Here is a 17568-nt window from a genome sequence, read left to right on the forward strand (position 1 = left end):
TAGGAACTTTAAGAAAATATCAATAATTTAAAGAAGGTAAAATAGTCAATAATTTTAATTTTTTTTTAATTATTTTTGTCTATAAATCGTTATTAAGGGTAATATTATCTTTGCTCAATCAACTAACGGTCAATATTAAAATTAACCAATGGTAGAAAATTTTTTATAAATAAATAAATTTTCACCATCTACTTACAATAAATTCATCTACTTACAACAAATCCAAACCCCAAGGAGGTTTTTAAAAATTTCTCCTGCCGTGAGTGCCGTTACGTTCAGTTAATTTTTAGACTTTATTAACTGAAAAAAATAAATAAATAAATAAAAAGGAAGACGGTGTCGTTGGATCCACTTGATTTCGGCGGCGACTAAAACACTCTGCTTCTACTCCTGATAATAGTCCCCGACTCTGATAAGTGAAAAACCCTAAAACCTCGTAGCCACACCACCTGCCGCCGTCGCCGCTCAACTTTCTCCCTTTTGTGCTCACCATTAGCCGTTCTTCGTTCGCTGTTTTGTGTTATTTCTCTGTACGTCTCAAAAACCATTAACTTTACATCTTATTTGTCCTTTTTTCTTTTTCTTCTTTTGGTTTCTTACGTTTTCAATTTTTGCTGAGAAGACGTAAAAGTTAAGTTTTTAAATTCCCCGAATTCTAATTAATTGAGCATTGAGCTTTAATTAAGTAAAAATTTGATTTTTTTTCTCCTCAAGTAATTGAACACTTGGTTGAATTTGCATATTTTTCTCATAAGAAATATTTTATATTGTTTATGGATTTGTTTCGGGAAGGTTCTGTTTTGAAAATGGCTGAAGAGAAAGAAGTGAAGACATTTAAGGAACTGGGGTTACGCGATGAATTGGTCGAAGCTTGTGAAAATGTAGGATGGAAAACCCCTTCAAAGATACAGGCTGAGGCCATTCCGCACGCGCTAGAAGGTGTGCTAAATGTTACTATTGTGTTGCGTCTTGCTTATTCAGATTGGAGTTATTTTGGATGATTTTAGTTTGTAGAATTTTATGCTGTTGTGGTTTTGTGATGCAGGAAAAGATTTAATTGGACTTGCGCAAACGGGTTCTGGTAAAACTGGAGCTTTTGCCCTTCCCATATTGCAGGCCCTTTTAGAAATTGCAGAAAACCAACGGACAGTACCAGCTTTCTTTGCCTGTGTGCTCTCTCCAACAAGGTGTGAAATGTGATTGTTAAATGACTTGATGTTTATGTTTTGCTTTTTTTTTTTTTCACCTTGTGGCTACTGCAGGGAGCTTGCAATTCAGATTTCTGAGCAGTTTGAAGCTTTGGGATCAGGAATTAGCCTTAGGTGTGCAGTGGTAAGTTTTCACCACAACCTTATTCCCACAATTTTCTTATGTGAATTGTTGGCAGAAACATTTTCTATCAAAATGTAAGTTTATGCAAGAGATACATTGCTTTGAAACTTCTGTTGCATGTGCTTTGACAATGATAACACATTGGAGTTAATTGGGATGGTGGCAATGTACTCCTTAACTACCCTTTTGATGGCACAATTTTTTATGGAGATGGAAACTTCTTGGTGTCTGCATCTTTTCTTGCTTTGATTGGTTTTGCAATTGACATTCATTCATCAACTTTCTACAGCTTGTTGGAGGGGTAGACATGATGCAACAGACCCTTGCACTTGGAAAGCGACCACATATTGTTGTGAGTATTCAGTTCACTCAGGATATATCTCTTACTTGCTGTCCTAGGGTGTGAATATTTCTTTTGCTTATCTCCTTTTGTCGTATTTTTATTTCTAGATTTCAAGGATTTGATTATGTTTGCTGGTAAATCCAACTTTTGTTTTGTGATTAAACTGATTCTAAATGATCTCAGTGATTGATGCTAACTCATAACTTTTATCATTTGTAATAATGATATGCTTCATAATCATCAATTTTTCAATACATCTTGTCTAAAGTAAGATAGCTACTGATCAGTCAAGTATTAAGTCTCCAATCCCATGGCCAGGTTTTAAATATTAAAATGAGTTTACCTCTTGGTATCAATTTTGGTTATTTATGTAAATTCAAGTGCATCTTTTATCTGGCCAATTAATAATCATATAATTTAAAAAATTTATGAATCTTTGTCATTAATGTTTTGATGTATTAGTTTAATTTTCTTCCTGTCTTTTTGTAGGTTGCAACACCTGGACGCCTTATGGATCATTTGACCAACACGAAAGGTTTTTCTCTCGGCACATTGAAATATTTGGTATGTATTTCTCTTAATTCTGAAACATGTGTGATCATGCATAAATTATCCTGCATTTGCTTGGAGATGATGTTTTGTCTTATGAGCTGCATAATTTTTGTGCATATTGAGCAGGTCTTGGATGAGGCAGACAGATTACTTAATGATGACTTTGAAAAATCCCTTGATGAAATTTTGAATGTTATCCCACGAATGCGGCAAACTTATTTATTTTCTGCAACAATGACAAAGAAGGTATATAAATTTAAATGTATGTTGATTTTGGTAGAAATTTGTAATAGAGTATGATAGTATCATTAGCTTCTAAGGTTCTCTTTCAAAAGAAATTTGGTAGGGGTTCTATTTTGATTTGATGGTGATTATAGGGGTTCTATTTTGATTTGATGGTGATTATACAGATTGATAAAAATAAAGTTTGGATATATTGCGAAGGACAGTTTTAGGAAAAATGTACTGAGATTTATGGAGGAAAAGGGGAAAATAAATGACTCATAAAGAAAGAAATGAAGTCAAAGAGGATGGCAAAAATAATAGAAATCCATGCCCTTAAATACATAACACTTGCAGAAGAATGGACAAATTAGTTAGAAAGAATGGGGAAAGGAATATGAGTTGGTGGAGAATGAAGTTTGGTAATTTTTTCCCCTTAATGTTGCAGGTGAAGAAGCTCCAGAGGGCTTGTCTGAAGAATCCTGTAAAGGTAATGATTATAATGCTTCAACACATCATGTAACTAATTTATCTTTACCTGAAGAAGCAGAAAAATATTCTGCTTTTTGACATTCTCTGTAGAATTTTTTTTTTAACAACCGTCTCTTGTTTAATTCATTCAGATAGAAGCAGCATCTAAATATTCTACTGTTGACACATTGAAGCAGCAGTACCGCTTTGTTCCTGCTAAGTACAAGGTCTCTCTTCTCTTAGCATTAGCCTTGGTGCAAACTTCTTTCAGAAGCTTACATAGTAACTGCAATTAATAACTCAATAAAGTTCTGTTTTCTTTCTGAAATTTTTTATTATGATATTTGATATTCCAATTCTTCAAATTCTATTGGGATATGATGTATACACTATTCTGCAATCTGGGAAATCCCTTGTGAATGCATTTTTTGATTGACTCAAAACTTTATTTTCAAAATGTACCTTCTTGCTTCAGTTAACTAGTCGGTAATAATGCTCTAATTTGAAAGAAAATTTTAAGGACTACTACTGTTAATTTAGCAAGCCTGTTGTAAGTCTAGAATGGCTTGCATGTAATCCATTCAGCCATAAATGTCTGAACATACTTTTCGCCTAGCATTTTAGTGGTTCAAGAAAACAGAATGTTCTCTACTAAACTCAGGTCAAGCATGTGCTCTAAGGAATCATCTATAAGATGAACTAGGAAAGAAGCTTGCTCGTACCTTTCCATTTATCAAGAGTCAAGAACTGTTCATATTCATTATATGAAGTGTGATATTGCTGGTTTAATGTCTTTCTTATATTTCTATCTATTTAACTGAACTTTCAGGATTGCTACCTTGTATATATTCTGACCGAGGTTTCTGCATCTTCAACAATGGTTTTTACTCGAACGTGTGATGCAACTCGCCTTTTGGCTTTGATGCTTAGAAACCTTGGTCAAAGAGCCATCCCCATCAGTGGTCACATGAGCCAGGTATGTCAAACTAGGTGACATATTTGAGTTAGCATCTTTTACTCTTTATTGTGTCCCTTGCTTAATGTTATACTTTATGATACATTGTATCTGGATATATGTTACAGTCAAAGAGACTTGGGGCCTTGAATAAGTTTAAGGCTGGAGAATGTAATATTCTTATCTGCACTGATGTGGCAAGCAGAGGGCTTGATATTCCGTCTGTAGATATGGTCATCAATTATGATATCCCAACGAACTCTAAGGTTAGGCATGTCACATCTTTTCCCCTTTTTCCTGCTCATTTCTTCCTTTCTCGTGTTTGCTAATCTTCAAGTCTATTGCAGGATTATATCCATCGAGTGGGAAGAACGGCTCGTGCAGGGCGAACTGGTGTTGCAATCTCACTAGTGAATCAGTACGAGTTGGAATGGTATTTGCAGATAGAGAAGCTTATTGGTATGCTGTACATTCTTTTCTCCATAGAGGCAACGCGAATGAAAGTGTCCATATAAGCTTACAGCTTACCATCTTATTGGTTTGCAGGCAAAAAGTTGCCTGAGTTCCCTGCCGAAGAAGAAGAAGTCCTGCTATTACTGGAGCGTGTCACTGAAGCCAAAAGAATATCACAAATGGTATTGATTCATTTTAAGTTTGCCTATCCTGAACAGAAACCCATCCTTTTTTTCTGCTTTTCTCTGCTCTTTCTTTTAATTGTAACTTTGTGTTTTCTAAACGTTATAATCTGTCCTAATCCAAACTTCAACAGACAATTAAAGATTCTGGAAACAAGAGGAGGAGAAAAGGAGGAGACGAGGACGATGACATCGGGAGACAGTTTGGTATTAACAAGAAGAAACTATCCAAGCGGAAATGAGAATTTTTTTTTTTTTTTTTTTTGTTTGGAAGCAAAGATGAAATGAGATTTAGATTTGCATATGTATTTAACAATGATTAGATTTGATCTCAACTAAAACTGAGTACAAGAATTTATCAATACAATTTTGGCTGGGGAAGAAACGAATCATGTAAGCTTTTGTCCTCTTTTTTTTTTTGACATTCATCTCTAAATATATTGTATAGGCAGTGGGTTCTCATTTCCTTGTCAAATTTTGTTCTAGTATTTCGGTATATATTTCATTTGAAAAGTAACAAAAATCAAATTTGATTTTATCAATTATCTCCATATTTTCTCCCTTAGCAATAGAATGATCCCTCTTGCATATGAATTTGTTTATGATGATGAAATGTAACAATCAAGATTTTGGAAACTTAAGAAGATTAGATTGAAGTTCAATTTTCCTAGTAAGTTTAAAATTTAAATGGAAGTTTAAATTTCTTAAAACGAAAGTAGTAAGAGTTACAAGCAAAATCTTGTACGATGACAATATATGATTGCTTGATAAAACTATGAGAATGCAAATATTTCATGTGGGTTCTACCACGTTTTCAATTCAAACAATAGTATCAATTTGTTCATGCGGACATGTTAATGTTAATGAAGACTTCAATTTAAAATAATAATAAATCCATTTATTTATTGAAGACAAGAAACTTTAATTCTGAATCATGATTGAGAAGAATATTTCCATTAGTTAGTTAATAATCAATCAACCATCATAGAAGTAGAGAGAGTCATGATATAATATAAATCGAGAAAACAGAAGACAAACCCTGTAAGTGGGAACTTGTCTCTTATACCGTTATTCGTGAGCAAGCCCACAAATTCATTATCACCAAATTCAACAATTTTGCATGGAGTCCAAACCCAATCCACTACTGAAACTTCGGTTTTTCACATCTTTCTCCAAAATTCGACCTCCGGTACAGTCACTTCTCTTCATTACCCTCAAGTCCGCCACCTATTCGACGATTTGCCAAGCCGAAGCAGTAGTCGAAGAAATAACTCAAGAACAAGCCAATAATTACAGTGACAACCACCCAAAGAACTCAACTGAAGTTCTTAAGAAATGGGGTTGTAGTGATAGCGATATAACCAAGTTATTTGCTCGGCGTCCTACGTTGCAAAAGGCGGATGCTTTAAACCTTCGGTTCAAGCTCAGTGTACTCAACGAGCTAGGCTTGAATTCAGATGATCTTGTCAAAATCATTAACTGTCGCCCGCGGTTTCTGAGTTCTCGTATTAACATTTGCTTCGAAGAGCGGGTTGATTTCTTGATCAAGTTGTTTGGTTCAAGAGAAATGTTGTGTAAAGCCATTGTTAGAAATCCTTCACTCTTGACTTATGATTTGGATAAAACGATTAAGCCTGTTGTCGCTTTGTACGAACAGGTTGGAATTAGTAGACATGATTTGATTCCCATGCTTATGTCGAGACCCACTTTGATTCCTAGGACTTCCTTGAACGATCAAAAGATGGAATATATAAGTAGAACTCAGGTTTCGAGAGCTTCTAAGATGTATAAATATGTTGTTACTCTCATTGCTATTTCGAGAATTGAAACCATCCGGGAGAAGGTGGCAAATTTGGAGAAGTTTGGAATGTCAGAAGATGAAATTTGGTCTCTTTTTGGGAGGTCTCCACTTTTGTTGACATTGTCGGTTGATAAGGTTCAGAGGAATATGACTTTTGTCGTGGGCACAATGAAAATGCCTGCAAATGTAATTCTCGAGTATCCTTTCTTGCTATTTAATAATCTTGAAGCTGTGATGAAGCCACGGGTTCTTCTTGCAGCGAAGGTTCAGGACATGGGTCTGGTTCCGGAAATAAAAGGACTTCCTGCAATATTGAGTGCATTGAGGATGAATGAAAAGAGATTCTTGAAAGTGTTTATTCATTGTCATCCTCAGGATGCTGCTGATGAGTTGATGGCGGTGTATAAAACTGCAAAAGGCATCAAAAGGCTGGCCGCAACCTCGAGGAAGAACATCAATAAAGGATTTCCTTTTTGAGACTTTCTATCTTTCATGTGCTGATATTTTTTTCTCTTGGAAAAATGAATTGATTGTATGAATCAGGTTTTTCCTTTTCAGTTATATTGCTAGTTGTTTGGGATTGACATTTGTTATAACTCATACTGTAGTTCTTTTTCTCATGATCAATGTTTAATAATTAGAGCCTTTCCAAAAAGCCTAAAATAGGGATTGCACATGAAAGGACTTGATGGTGTTCGCTCCTATACTACATCTTGTAAGTGCTCTTTAGGTACATTATAAGTGAAAGACTGGAAGGAGCTTGTACGTGCGTTTCTATAAATCAAGAGTTGAGAACTACTCTCATGCTGGCTCTACTGTTTTATATTGACGGTATTTGATGTCTCCCTTGGATTTATATCCATTTACCTATACATCCTTGTATGCAACTTGTGCTACGATAGTGATCGGTTAAATAAATTCATCAACATAGAAGTTGTGAGAAGAATTCTGGAAGCGGTTTCTAGTTATTTCTACCTTATCCACTTGGGCCGCCTGTTAGTTTTCATGATTGTTACAGCATCATATTTATTGAGTGGGAAAAACCGCTCATGCCGGATGTTCTAGTGTTCCCTGAACCGGCATGAGTTGGGGTGGCATTTGCAGATAGATAAGCACAAGCTTATCTGGGAGGCCTTACATACTTTACTCCATGGAGGCAATGTAAGTGAAATGTTCAGAGACACATGATTAGGCACAATGAAGCTGCCTGCAATTGTAAATCCTGAGTATCCATTTTTGCTGTTCAGTAATGTTGAATCAGTGCTGAAGCCTGAAGCCACTGTACTTCTTGCAGCGAGGATTCTGGAAATAGATCCGTTCCCAAAAATTTAGAAGACCCATTCATTTTGTATCAAATTTGGTCTTTCCGACTAATGTAACCGGTTTATCAATTGGCTCGCGGACAACTTTTAAAATGTAACATATTTATTCGGATTTTTTTTCCCTCTAAAGTCTTAAACAGTTTCACATGTTTGTACTATTACTTAACGGATGATATTGATTCGATCATACTAGTAGTTGTGTCATTTGAAGACTGAAGTTAACTGAAGCCCGCTATTTCTTATCAAGTTTATGTTGGATATTGGCTATTGGCTAACAGGCTAGGGTGGTGAATGATGATTTATACAAAACCTTTAACCCAACTGTAATAAACTAAAGTATTATGACCCTCGTTCATAATTTCCCATGTACTTATCCAGCAAGTACAGCGGTGTTCTGCTGGCTGACCCTCGTCAGACGTAGTAGCAGTGGCTCCACAGAGTACATCATCAATCCAACAAGCAAAGCACTCAATTCAAACGCACAAACAAACAACTCTGTTCAATTTTTGGATTTATTTAATTCAACTACCTGACAGAAATAAATCACTTATTTCAACAGATTGTCTTCTTGTATATGGTGATTTGAATGAGTGAGTGAATGGCATCGTCTCTTTTCACTCGCCGGTTGGTTCACTCCTCCTTCTCTATCTCATACAAGCCCCAAGTTTTCACTTCTCTCCTCAATGTAAGTCCCAAATCACTATCTGGGTCCGTTTTAGTCTCTTAACTCTTATCCGGTTTTGATTGATTCTGTGGCTCTTTTGCTTGTTTTACCGGTTCTGCTTTGTGGGTTTTTTGGTGCATGTGCTAAAAAAATTCAATTTTGATTATTGGGGTTTCTGTTTTAGCAGTGGTTTCTTGTATAGGAAGTAGGGTTTTGAATTGCTGTTATGGCTCTGATGAAGGTTTTAGCATGAATTGAGTGAGATTCAAATTATTAGTATTATTATTTTGTCAAATTTGTGGTTGTATAAAGCTTTGGATATATTTTCTGCTTATGGTTCTTTGAATGCACTCTGAAAGAACTGTGCTTTGTAAATAATGTACCTTTTTTGTTTAAAAAAGCTTAGCTTGCTAAGTGTGATATGTTATCAATTTTTCTAACAATTGTTATCACATCGTTTAATTCTTTTGATATTTTACTAATTGTAATTTTTTCTTCTACAATCTTTACTTTATGCAGAAGAAACTATTTTATTCAAGGCCTAAACACACCCACACAACACTGAAAACATCATCTAGTCAGTCTCCTTGTGTTATGTCTTCCTTAGCAGCTGGCAGAAGAGCTGATTATTCAACACTATCTGTGTCCCCCAAGGAACCTGTTGTTTCTGTTGATTGGCTTCATGCTAACCTCAGGGAGCCCGATTTGAAGGTACCTGCTTTGCCTTATTTTTGCTATCAGAGAACCTAGCTATGAAGTCTTGGGGGTGCTAAAACTGGCAGTGTTTAGTCAGTTTTTCCTTTGTACATAGTTGGAATCTGTGTAGCAGGCCATGCATTTTAGTTGCACTTTTTTGATCCTAGATGTTGACTTTTCACTTTTCTGTTGTTGTTGATGTTGTAGGTTTTAGATGCATCCTGGTACATGCCAGATGAACAGAGGAACCCTTTTCAAGAGTATCAGGTACTGTCTATTTTAACATGATTTTTAACAAGGCAATTTAGGTAATTGCACATGTTGTTTTTCCAATCAAATTCTGTATGGATTTTTGTTGTAATATCACTTTCTCGGGTGCCTCTTGAATGTGTTATCTTCTACAATCTTCACATTATCTTTGACTCTTTTGGTCTTTTGAGACTCGTTCATTTTAGTTGGCTAACATCGTCCTCCTTACCTCCCAAAAACAGGTTGCTCATATTCCCGGTGCTCTTTTCTTTGATGTGGATGGTGTAGCAGATCGAACTACAAATGTGAGTTCCTTTCTTGTCAAACTGTTTTGTAATTAATTATGTAGATGGGATCTTTGCTTTTCTGCGAAAGTTTACATCTGCCACCTTGTGTAATACTTGAAGTCTGCCAACTCATGTAATACTTGAAGTATTAAACCTATTTCCAGGTTGTTCATCTATGAGAGATTTAACAGTAGAAATGTTATCTTGTATATCAGTTGCCCCACATGTTACCTTCAGAGGAAGCTTTTGCTGCTGCTGTTTCTGCCCTTGGCTTAGAGAATAAAGATGGGCTAGTTGTTTATGATGGGAAGGGGATTTTTAGTGCTGCTCGTGTCTGGTGGTGAGTTGCAAACTTTGCTGAATCTTTCTTTGTATGGGATATTTCTTTTGTAGAATGAACTAATCAATGTCGTCTTGTTTATCAAATGAAAAGGATGTTCCGAGTCTTTGGGCATGACAGAGTTTGGGTGTTAGATGGAGGCCTGCCAAGATGGCGTGCTTCTGGATATGATGTTGAATCTAGTGCTTCTGGTGACGCTATTTTGAAAGCTAGTGCTGCAAGTGAGGCAATAGAGAAAGTATATCAGGGACAGGTGGTATGTTATTAATTTTAATTTAGTTATGCTGTAACTTTTTACTTATGTGACTGAAGGGCAGATGTGAACCAGTCTTTCTTGGTATTCTGTCGAACTGATTTTTTATGTTAGCATATCTCATAATCCAAGCGCAATTTAATAGATTCATTTTTTAATTTAATTTAATTTTATCTTTTGGTCCTCCTTTGAATCCTTATTGGGACTGGTTCCGCTCACATAGACCTCTGTGCTGCAGGTTGGGCCAACCACATTTCAAACAAAATTTCAGCCACATCTTATCTGGACACTTGAGCAGGTCAGATTGCATTTTATTTTGAAAGTTGCTGTTTTGGTGAATAAAAGTTGCCTATTTTCATTTTGCATTGTAAATGCAGTAATGATTAGGAATTTAGGATGTGAAAGGAGAAATTCTGTAATAACTGAACATAATATACCACTATGGTTTGGCTGAATTACAGTGCATAATTCTCAACCCATTTATATAAAGTGGTACAAGCTACTTTTAATTTTCTAGATCCTCAGATACTGACATTCACAGTGGATAAGCATATGAGATTTTCATGAATTGACATTACAACCTCATTATTGGGGATCGTGTTGTGTTTTTGTGGCTATTTTGCATAATATGCTTTCGAATTCAAATGCAATTTTATGGTAGCTAATTTGTCTCTCATATTTATCAGGTTAAAAGAAATATTGAGGAAGGGACTTACCAACTCGTGGATGCTCGTTCAAAGGCCAGGTAAGAACATTCTTCTGTGATTGGTTGCTGTACTAATTTCTGCTTTTGTAATTGTTTTATCTCTTGATTTATTATTTGCTTTGATGGGATGTGCATGATTCTTCTTGGTTCAATAAATAAATGGGATGTGCATGATTCTTCTTGGTTCAACAAATTCATGGTCAGTCTCAAATACAGACCTAATTATTTCCTCAAGGTATCAAACCCTGATCCAGAGATAGCCAAGTTAACAGACCATCAATCTATTGGCTTGATGGAATTTTGATGACTCAACGGAGCCAATTTGTTGGGCTTGATTATAATGCAGGAGCAGTAAAATATTTACAAAGAAAATATAGTTTGCGTAAAATTCTTTTTGTAATTGCTAAAAAATGAATCATGGGGAGTTCTAATACCAGAGTAGTATGGGGAGTTTTCCAGGACCAGTGAAATCTAGATTCATATTAGAATCCTGGCTTGTTTGCATCATAACGATTGGCCTTATCATAGTTTGGGTGTTTCCTAGATTAGATGTAAGATACTTCTGGAAATAGAGGTGTCAAATGGATGGGCTGGGCCAAATGAATTATAATCCATGTGGACAAGAAGGCCAGGTTTAGGCAAAAAGGCTTGTCAAGTTAATGCTAAGGCCTTTCCCATCTGGAAGTAATCTGATCTACCCAGCAAAGCAGTCAAAGCTTGGTGGATGACTAGTCAGACTTAAGCGAAACAATATGGCCAAAGAGTCTACAAAGTTAAGTTTAGCTGGGAATTGGATCAGTTCAACTAGTGAGAAACAATACTTTTAACCATAACAAGACAATACAGCTCCTTGTTTATGAGTTTTTTTTCCCTTTAATTTTGTGGAATTTGTTACTGTTGCAGGTTTGACGGTGACGCGCCAGAACCTCGCAAGGGCATTAGGAGTGGCCATGTACCTGGCAGCAAGTGCATTCCTTTTCCCCAGGTAAACTGCGATCAAATTTTCACATGGTACCTGTAGTTTTATTATTACCTGAAGCAGCATGAGTATAATTTATGACTCATAGATTGGCACTAGTTTATCTACCTTAACATATTATTTAAAAGGTGGTTTCAGTGTTTTCCTTGATATTGGGATTTGGTTTTAGGATTTTAATTTCAAATAGCATAATCAAATTATTTCTAAATCCTGAGGATCTGACGGCTTCATTCGGTGCATTGATTTTGTCGAGTTTAGATGCATACTTTGATTTCCATAAATTATGAAGGCTGTGTTTAACAGCATGGTGTTTGGCGATGGAAATGGATCTGCCTTGAGAGCATGCAAAGTAGTATAAAAACTGTTTGAGAAGGTTATATGCTTCTTGTCCTTTTGAATCTATTAAAGGACCAATTGGTAGTCTGTATGCTTCAATTCTCTCTCTCTCTCTTACGGGTGTTGGGTGGAAATTATGAAACCATGGGAACTTTGAGGATGATGTGTGGAGTCTATGAATTTGGTGGACTGAGGAAACGAAGTGTTAATAAACTGACTATATGCCATATAGATTGTTAGTGATGAGCTGTTTTCTACTTATGATGTTTTTGCAGTTTCTTCTATCTATATGTTCCCATTCTCAGCTTGGCTTATCTAATATTACTTAAAAATGCATAATTGGTTCATTAACATCTTTTGCTTTTTGCAGATGTTGGATGCTTCGCAGACACTCTTACCAGCAGATGAGCTTAAGAAACGATTTGAGCAAGAAGGTATGGACTCTCAGAAGTTAACCCCCTCTTCACTAGTGGTTCAATAACATGGTTCAAGAAGATAACCTTATTTCTTAATTTCTTTCAATATTAAGCATCATCTAGTGGTTCAACAACGTGTTTTGAAGGCTAAGCAGTATTATCATTGGAGGGTTTAGAATATCACCAACAGAATTCACGTGTAGGGATTACTAAAAAACAAGTGGCTGAAGAATAGTACTTCATTGCAATGTTGTGAATTTGCTATATTTTTTGTACCTGTAGTTAGTTGTGCTGTCATGCAATAATGTGTTTGAACACTGTTATATCTTGGTCAATGCCTATTTCTTATCATTATTGATTCACCTGATGGCAAATTTTTTCTTCAGGCATTTCACTGGAAAAACCTGTTGTAACTGCATGTGGGACTGGAGTAACTGCTTGCATCCTTGCATTGGTACTTTTTCCAATCTTCTTTCTATAGGAAGTTACACACATTGAAGTTATAAAAGCACTACACAAATGTTTTAAATCCTTGTCCTTTCTACGTGCTCGTGTTCATTTTGATATTAAGCTTGACTGCAAGCTCCTAACATGTGCACACTAATATGTGTAACATCAGCCCATTTTTACTTGTTAAGATCAGAAGTATGTACGCTAAATGGAAATTTCTTGACCTTGGCATAATTTGTGGTTGCCCGCCTTAATGGCTACACAGTGCACACCTGCTCTCACATACACGGATGATGGATCTCACATGCTAGTTTGGTGAACAATGTAAATTCTTTTCACAACTTTCGAGAATTTCTCCGCGGCTAGAAAACAGTTTATCTTACACTTGTTTGTACTGATTGTACCACTGGAAGACTGATTCTGTGGTTATCCTGAAAAAAATTGGAAAAAAATGTTTGACCTTTTTATTTCTCCAGGGCTTGAATCGACTTGGGAAGCATGATGTCGCCGTTTATGATGGATCTTGGACTGAATGGGGAGCTCAACCCGACACACCTGTCGAGACCTCTTCATAAATCATAATGCAAATACTGTCAATATCGTGGCAGCGACATGCATGGGCCAGACTGCATGCCTGGTCCAATACACAGATGGTACTGATTGAGGCTGCATAAAAAACGGCCGAATATTGTCAATTTTAATCTTTTTTTTGGGGGGGGGGGGGGGGGTTTGGGGGTTGTGTTTAATATCAGAATCCACAATCTGAACCTCGGGGTCAAAATTGTTGATGTTGAATTGAGGAATATGTCTTTGACAAAGCTGTCACAGCATTCATGGTGGAACAGACATATGTACGAAAGCTCCATGCCTGCATCTACCGGGTGTTACAATCGCCATTGTTGATTAAAATAAGCAATACATGGCTTAATGATTTCTCAAGTCAAAACTGACCTCTTACTCGATTGATTTCTTACATAGCCATGCGGATGGTTTAATTAACGCCACGATGGAGCTGCTAATGCAATCCTTAACCTTGCTCTGCGACGTAAATAGCATATATAATTAATACTTGAAAGTATACTGTGAAATTAAGCCCCTAAACAGAGTCTAATCTTTGATCGGATTAATATTGGAGCAATGATATTTACCTATTAACTATATGTTTTTTAAACTTCCGTGATTCCCGCTGGTAAAAATCCAGCTCCCACAACTGATGAGATAATGGGTGATTATAAGAGTAATAAATTACATCTAAGACACGTAATCACTTAAGCCCAAGCGAAAGAAGCACCTGGAAAAGAGCATATTTACATGACGGATGCATATATAATGTTTCTACTAGGGATGGCAATTTGCGGATTTGGGCCGGGCTTTTTAAAGTCCAGGCCCAAGCCCGCATAATTCAAATGAAGCCTAGGTCCTTCAAAAGTCCGTCCAACTCGGGCCGGGCCTAGACGGGCCTGGGCCGGGCTCGGGCCGTACTTGGACTTTTAAAATTAATTATAAAATATTTTTTTACATTAAGAAAAATATTTAAATTAAAGATAATAATCTAATATATAAATAGAGTAATGGTCAAATACATAAAATACTAATAATACAACCTAATAAAATAACAAATACTAATATAAAAAATTAAACTAATTTAATATTTTGATTTTTTTTATTTAAATTAAATTTATTTTTTATTCATAAATTTAAAAAGCCCGGGTCAAGTCCGGGCTTTTTTGCTAAGCCCTTGTCCAGGCCCAACATATGTGGGCTTTGTAATATTTGAGCCCATATCCAGACCCACCAGTGCGGGCCGGGCTTGGCCGGGCCTGGGCCGGCCCGGGCGTTTTTGCCATCCCTAGTTTCTACAGGGATTCGCAGTTGTGGGCCTTTTTAAATATCCAACGGCCCATATAGGTTACCGAGTATATGGTACAGTTTGTCTCGGAGACCCACTACGTGGCGACACTGTGCAGCCAACCCTAGACACCCTTTTTTCACTCGGTCACCGCCGAATCCGCGGCAGCCATTCAGAGTATCTCCGGTGAGCTATTTGTTTTATTTTAATTTTTATTTTGAAGCTTATATCGTGCTCTGTTGCTGTTGTTTCGTACTAAATGTTTCAGAATGCTTGGTTATGTCTAGAGTAAATGCTGGATCTTTTTACAAGGGGCTTTTGCTTGTATTAAAGTTTTTTTTTTTTTTTTAATGTGTATGTTATAGGAGTAGGGGCTAATTTGTAAGGGAATCGAATGGGTACGAAACAGGCAATGACAAAATTTAAAGAGGTGAGAGCACTGAGACAATTCACTTTGGGTAAAGGGAAGTCCGCTGGTAGGAACTCCTCGGGGCGTATTACGATTTTTCACCGGGGGGGTGGTTCGAAGCGATTGCAGCGAAGAATTGATCTGAAACGTACCACTTCCTCTATTGGTATTGTTGAAAGGGTTGAATATGACCCTAATCGTTCCTCTTGGATCGCTCCTGTACGATGGATCGAAGGGGTTCAGATGCAGCAGAAGAAGTGCAACACCATAGAAGAGTTTGATCCGCCGCCGCTACGTAAGTTCTTCGAACCTACCACCGCCGCCATCAGCGGCAAATTTTCGTTCTCTTTCCTCTCCCAGAATGTGGATCAAAGAAAGGTAGCTTCCTTCTCACCTGGACTGATGGCGGCTGATGTAAATGCCATGGTTAGCATTCCTAGTTCGAAGAGCCCCTTTACGACTACTAGTGATAGCAAGGGTGCAGGAGGAAAAAGTAAAATAACTTGCGCAAAGGATGTCTTCTTTTCTGCATTCTCATCTCCAATGGCCAGTGGAGAGACTGCCTCCCTTTCCTACCCTAGGATGGCAGTAGCTGGAGCGAAGCCCACTTTCTTCGCCCCTCGAATGGTAGAGAAAGTCGGAGGAAGTGATAGCTCACCTGACCAAAGAGGGAAAAACACATTATCCCTTTGTGAGATCCAAAAGTGGAGAGCAGATAGCAGTTTCTGGGCACATCGGATCAAACCTAAGGCAGCACTTTCTTGGCAGGGTTTTAGGCGGCAAGATACTTTAGGGATTGTTGGAGCTGCTGAGCATAACAAATCAAAGCCAAAGACAGATCGCAGCTTGCCTGCCAAGCCCAAGGATGGAGCATGCAGAGTACCTGTCACTTATATAATAGCCAGTCATCAATTGGAAGCAGGCAAAATGGTGGTGAATTATGATGGGTCCAAACCTTCAACCGGTAACTTATTGCCATCTTGACAGAATGCCTATCTACACTAAGACTTTATTCAGACAGCAAAGAACGGCCGAGTGGATGGGGCATTCAGCTGGCCTGACTGCTTTTAGTTATAGGTATGAGACACTTGGTCTAAATTCTATAATTGGAAACTGCATACCATTAGACCCTCACATTTGCGTAACTCCTTTCCCCTTTTTCAATGAAGAGGACCCCTTCCCTCTGATAAGACGGAAAGAAAAGGAATACTTATTCTTCTATCAGTATCCCTTCTATTCTTTCTTTCAAATTTCTTAATGTACTTAGTTTTTCTTCAATTCCATCAATAATTAGTTGTTTTCAAACTAATTTACTTAAATGGTTACAAGCAAGTATCTGCCAATCATTTTGCAGCAAGTTAGAAAAGCCTACATTTGACGTGTTTTATTTTGCAAACTAAACTCGTTGTTAATTTAGTTGACTATGTAGCTATCCTGTTTGAAAACTACGAAAGTTGCGATGTCTATTAAAGCACTTTTTCAGGCTTATTATTGTCAAAAAGGTTTTTGTTATGACTCATTAGATAAAACTCAACTATAGGGAGAGAATTAAAAAATCTTGACTACAATACAATCTTAATAAAAAGAAAAACAACCAAATTTTGCATTTCAAGATTGGAAGCAGAGGATGATTCGAGTACAAATCTAGTATTTTTGGTTTTGCATCCGGTGCCTCTGTTAGATTGACTATAACTGAGATTAGTAGTAGATTCTTAGACGACAGTGATCTGTGAGTGCTTTTGGTATACTATGTTGTATTATTTAATGAATTATAATAATTGTGTACAGCTTTTGGTGTTATTGTACTGTATTAATTTTATATTAATATTACTTAAATTTATTACTGTTTTATTATTAATTATTAAATAATTATTTCTATATTAATTACTAATATATAAATATAATATTATATAGTTTATTAACTAAAAGAATATTATAATATCATTTATTTTATATTTTATTTATTATAATAAAACATATTTAATGCCTCAATTAATGGACGACAATGCCTCTATGTTCCAAACACACCCTGTGATCCTAAGAACTGCATAAATTTTGTGAAATGTAAGCTCTCTTTACAACTCTTTTGCAACATGCAAGTAATCTCAATGTTGCTTTGTTGATCACCATGCCTAGCTAGAATTGTATGGCTCTTACTATTGCACTCATGGTATTTGCTGTGAAATGATTGTGTAAAACCTGCATTGATTCCTGAAAATTGATCTTATGAATTAGCGTTACTTTTGTAACCTTTTAAATTGTAGGTTTCCTTTTAAATTGTAAGTTTCGTGCTGATCGCTA

The 17568-nt window shown here is 36.6% G+C and overlaps 4 protein-coding genes across 5 annotated transcripts; all 4 read left to right on the top strand.

Annotated features, from left to right (window-relative positions):
• The first annotated feature begins 336 nt into the window (after nucleotides 1–336).
• Nucleotides 337–4779, top strand: LOC18033196 (DEAD-box ATP-dependent RNA helicase 10). Its single transcript, XM_006422181.2, has 14 exons — nucleotides 337–530; nucleotides 793–939; nucleotides 1046–1187; nucleotides 1263–1332; nucleotides 1622–1684; nucleotides 2165–2239; nucleotides 2354–2473; nucleotides 2898–2939; nucleotides 3073–3147; nucleotides 3750–3896; nucleotides 4004–4141; nucleotides 4223–4334; nucleotides 4422–4510; nucleotides 4645–4779. The coding sequence occupies exons 2-14, from the start codon at nucleotides 807–809 to the stop codon at nucleotides 4750–4752; spliced, it is 1314 nt and encodes a 437-aa protein (XP_006422244.1). The 5' UTR covers nucleotides 337–530; nucleotides 793–806; the 3' UTR covers nucleotides 4753–4779.
• A 637-nt stretch (nucleotides 4780–5416) lies between these two features.
• LOC18033460 lies at nucleotides 5417–7745 on the top strand. Its single transcript, XM_006422182.2, has one exon. It carries the CDS (start codon nucleotides 5631–5633, stop codon nucleotides 6786–6788), a length of 1158 nt encoding a protein of 385 aa, XP_006422245.1. The 5' UTR covers nucleotides 5417–5630; the 3' UTR covers nucleotides 6789–7745.
• Nucleotides 7746–7966: 221 nt separating this feature from the next.
• Nucleotides 7967–13724, top strand: LOC18031880 (thiosulfate/3-mercaptopyruvate sulfurtransferase 1, mitochondrial). Of its 2 annotated transcripts, none has more exons than XM_006422183.2 (12): nucleotides 7967–8318; nucleotides 8817–9008; nucleotides 9201–9260; nucleotides 9485–9547; nucleotides 9745–9869; nucleotides 9963–10125; nucleotides 10361–10420; nucleotides 10809–10867; nucleotides 11732–11813; nucleotides 12514–12577; nucleotides 12946–13013; nucleotides 13486–13724. In XM_006422183.2, the coding sequence occupies exons 1-12, from the start codon at nucleotides 8232–8234 to the stop codon at nucleotides 13582–13584; spliced, it is 1122 nt and encodes a 373-aa protein (XP_006422246.1). In that variant the 5' UTR covers nucleotides 7967–8231; the 3' UTR covers nucleotides 13585–13724. The 2 variants fall into 2 exon arrangements, with proteins under 2 accessions (XP_006422246.1, XP_024039867.1); XM_024184099.1 differs by having other exon boundaries at nucleotides 9963–10122.
• Nucleotides 13725–14927: 1203 nt separating this feature from the next.
• Nucleotides 14928–16576, top strand: LOC18031634 (60S ribosomal protein L2, mitochondrial). Its single transcript, XM_006422185.2, has 2 exons — nucleotides 14928–15044; nucleotides 15224–16576. The coding sequence occupies exon 2, from the start codon at nucleotides 15253–15255 to the stop codon at nucleotides 16249–16251; it is 999 nt and encodes a 332-aa protein (XP_006422248.1). The 5' UTR covers nucleotides 14928–15044; nucleotides 15224–15252; the 3' UTR covers nucleotides 16252–16576.
• Nucleotides 16577–17568: the final 992 nt, after the last annotated feature.

Source organism: Citrus clementina, unplaced genomic scaffold, assembly GCF_000493195.1.
Source record: "Citrus clementina cultivar Clemenules unplaced genomic scaffold, Citrus_clementina_v1.0 scaffold_9, whole genome shotgun sequence".
Taxonomy (NCBI): domain Eukaryota; kingdom Viridiplantae; phylum Streptophyta; class Magnoliopsida; order Sapindales; family Rutaceae; genus Citrus; species Citrus x clementina.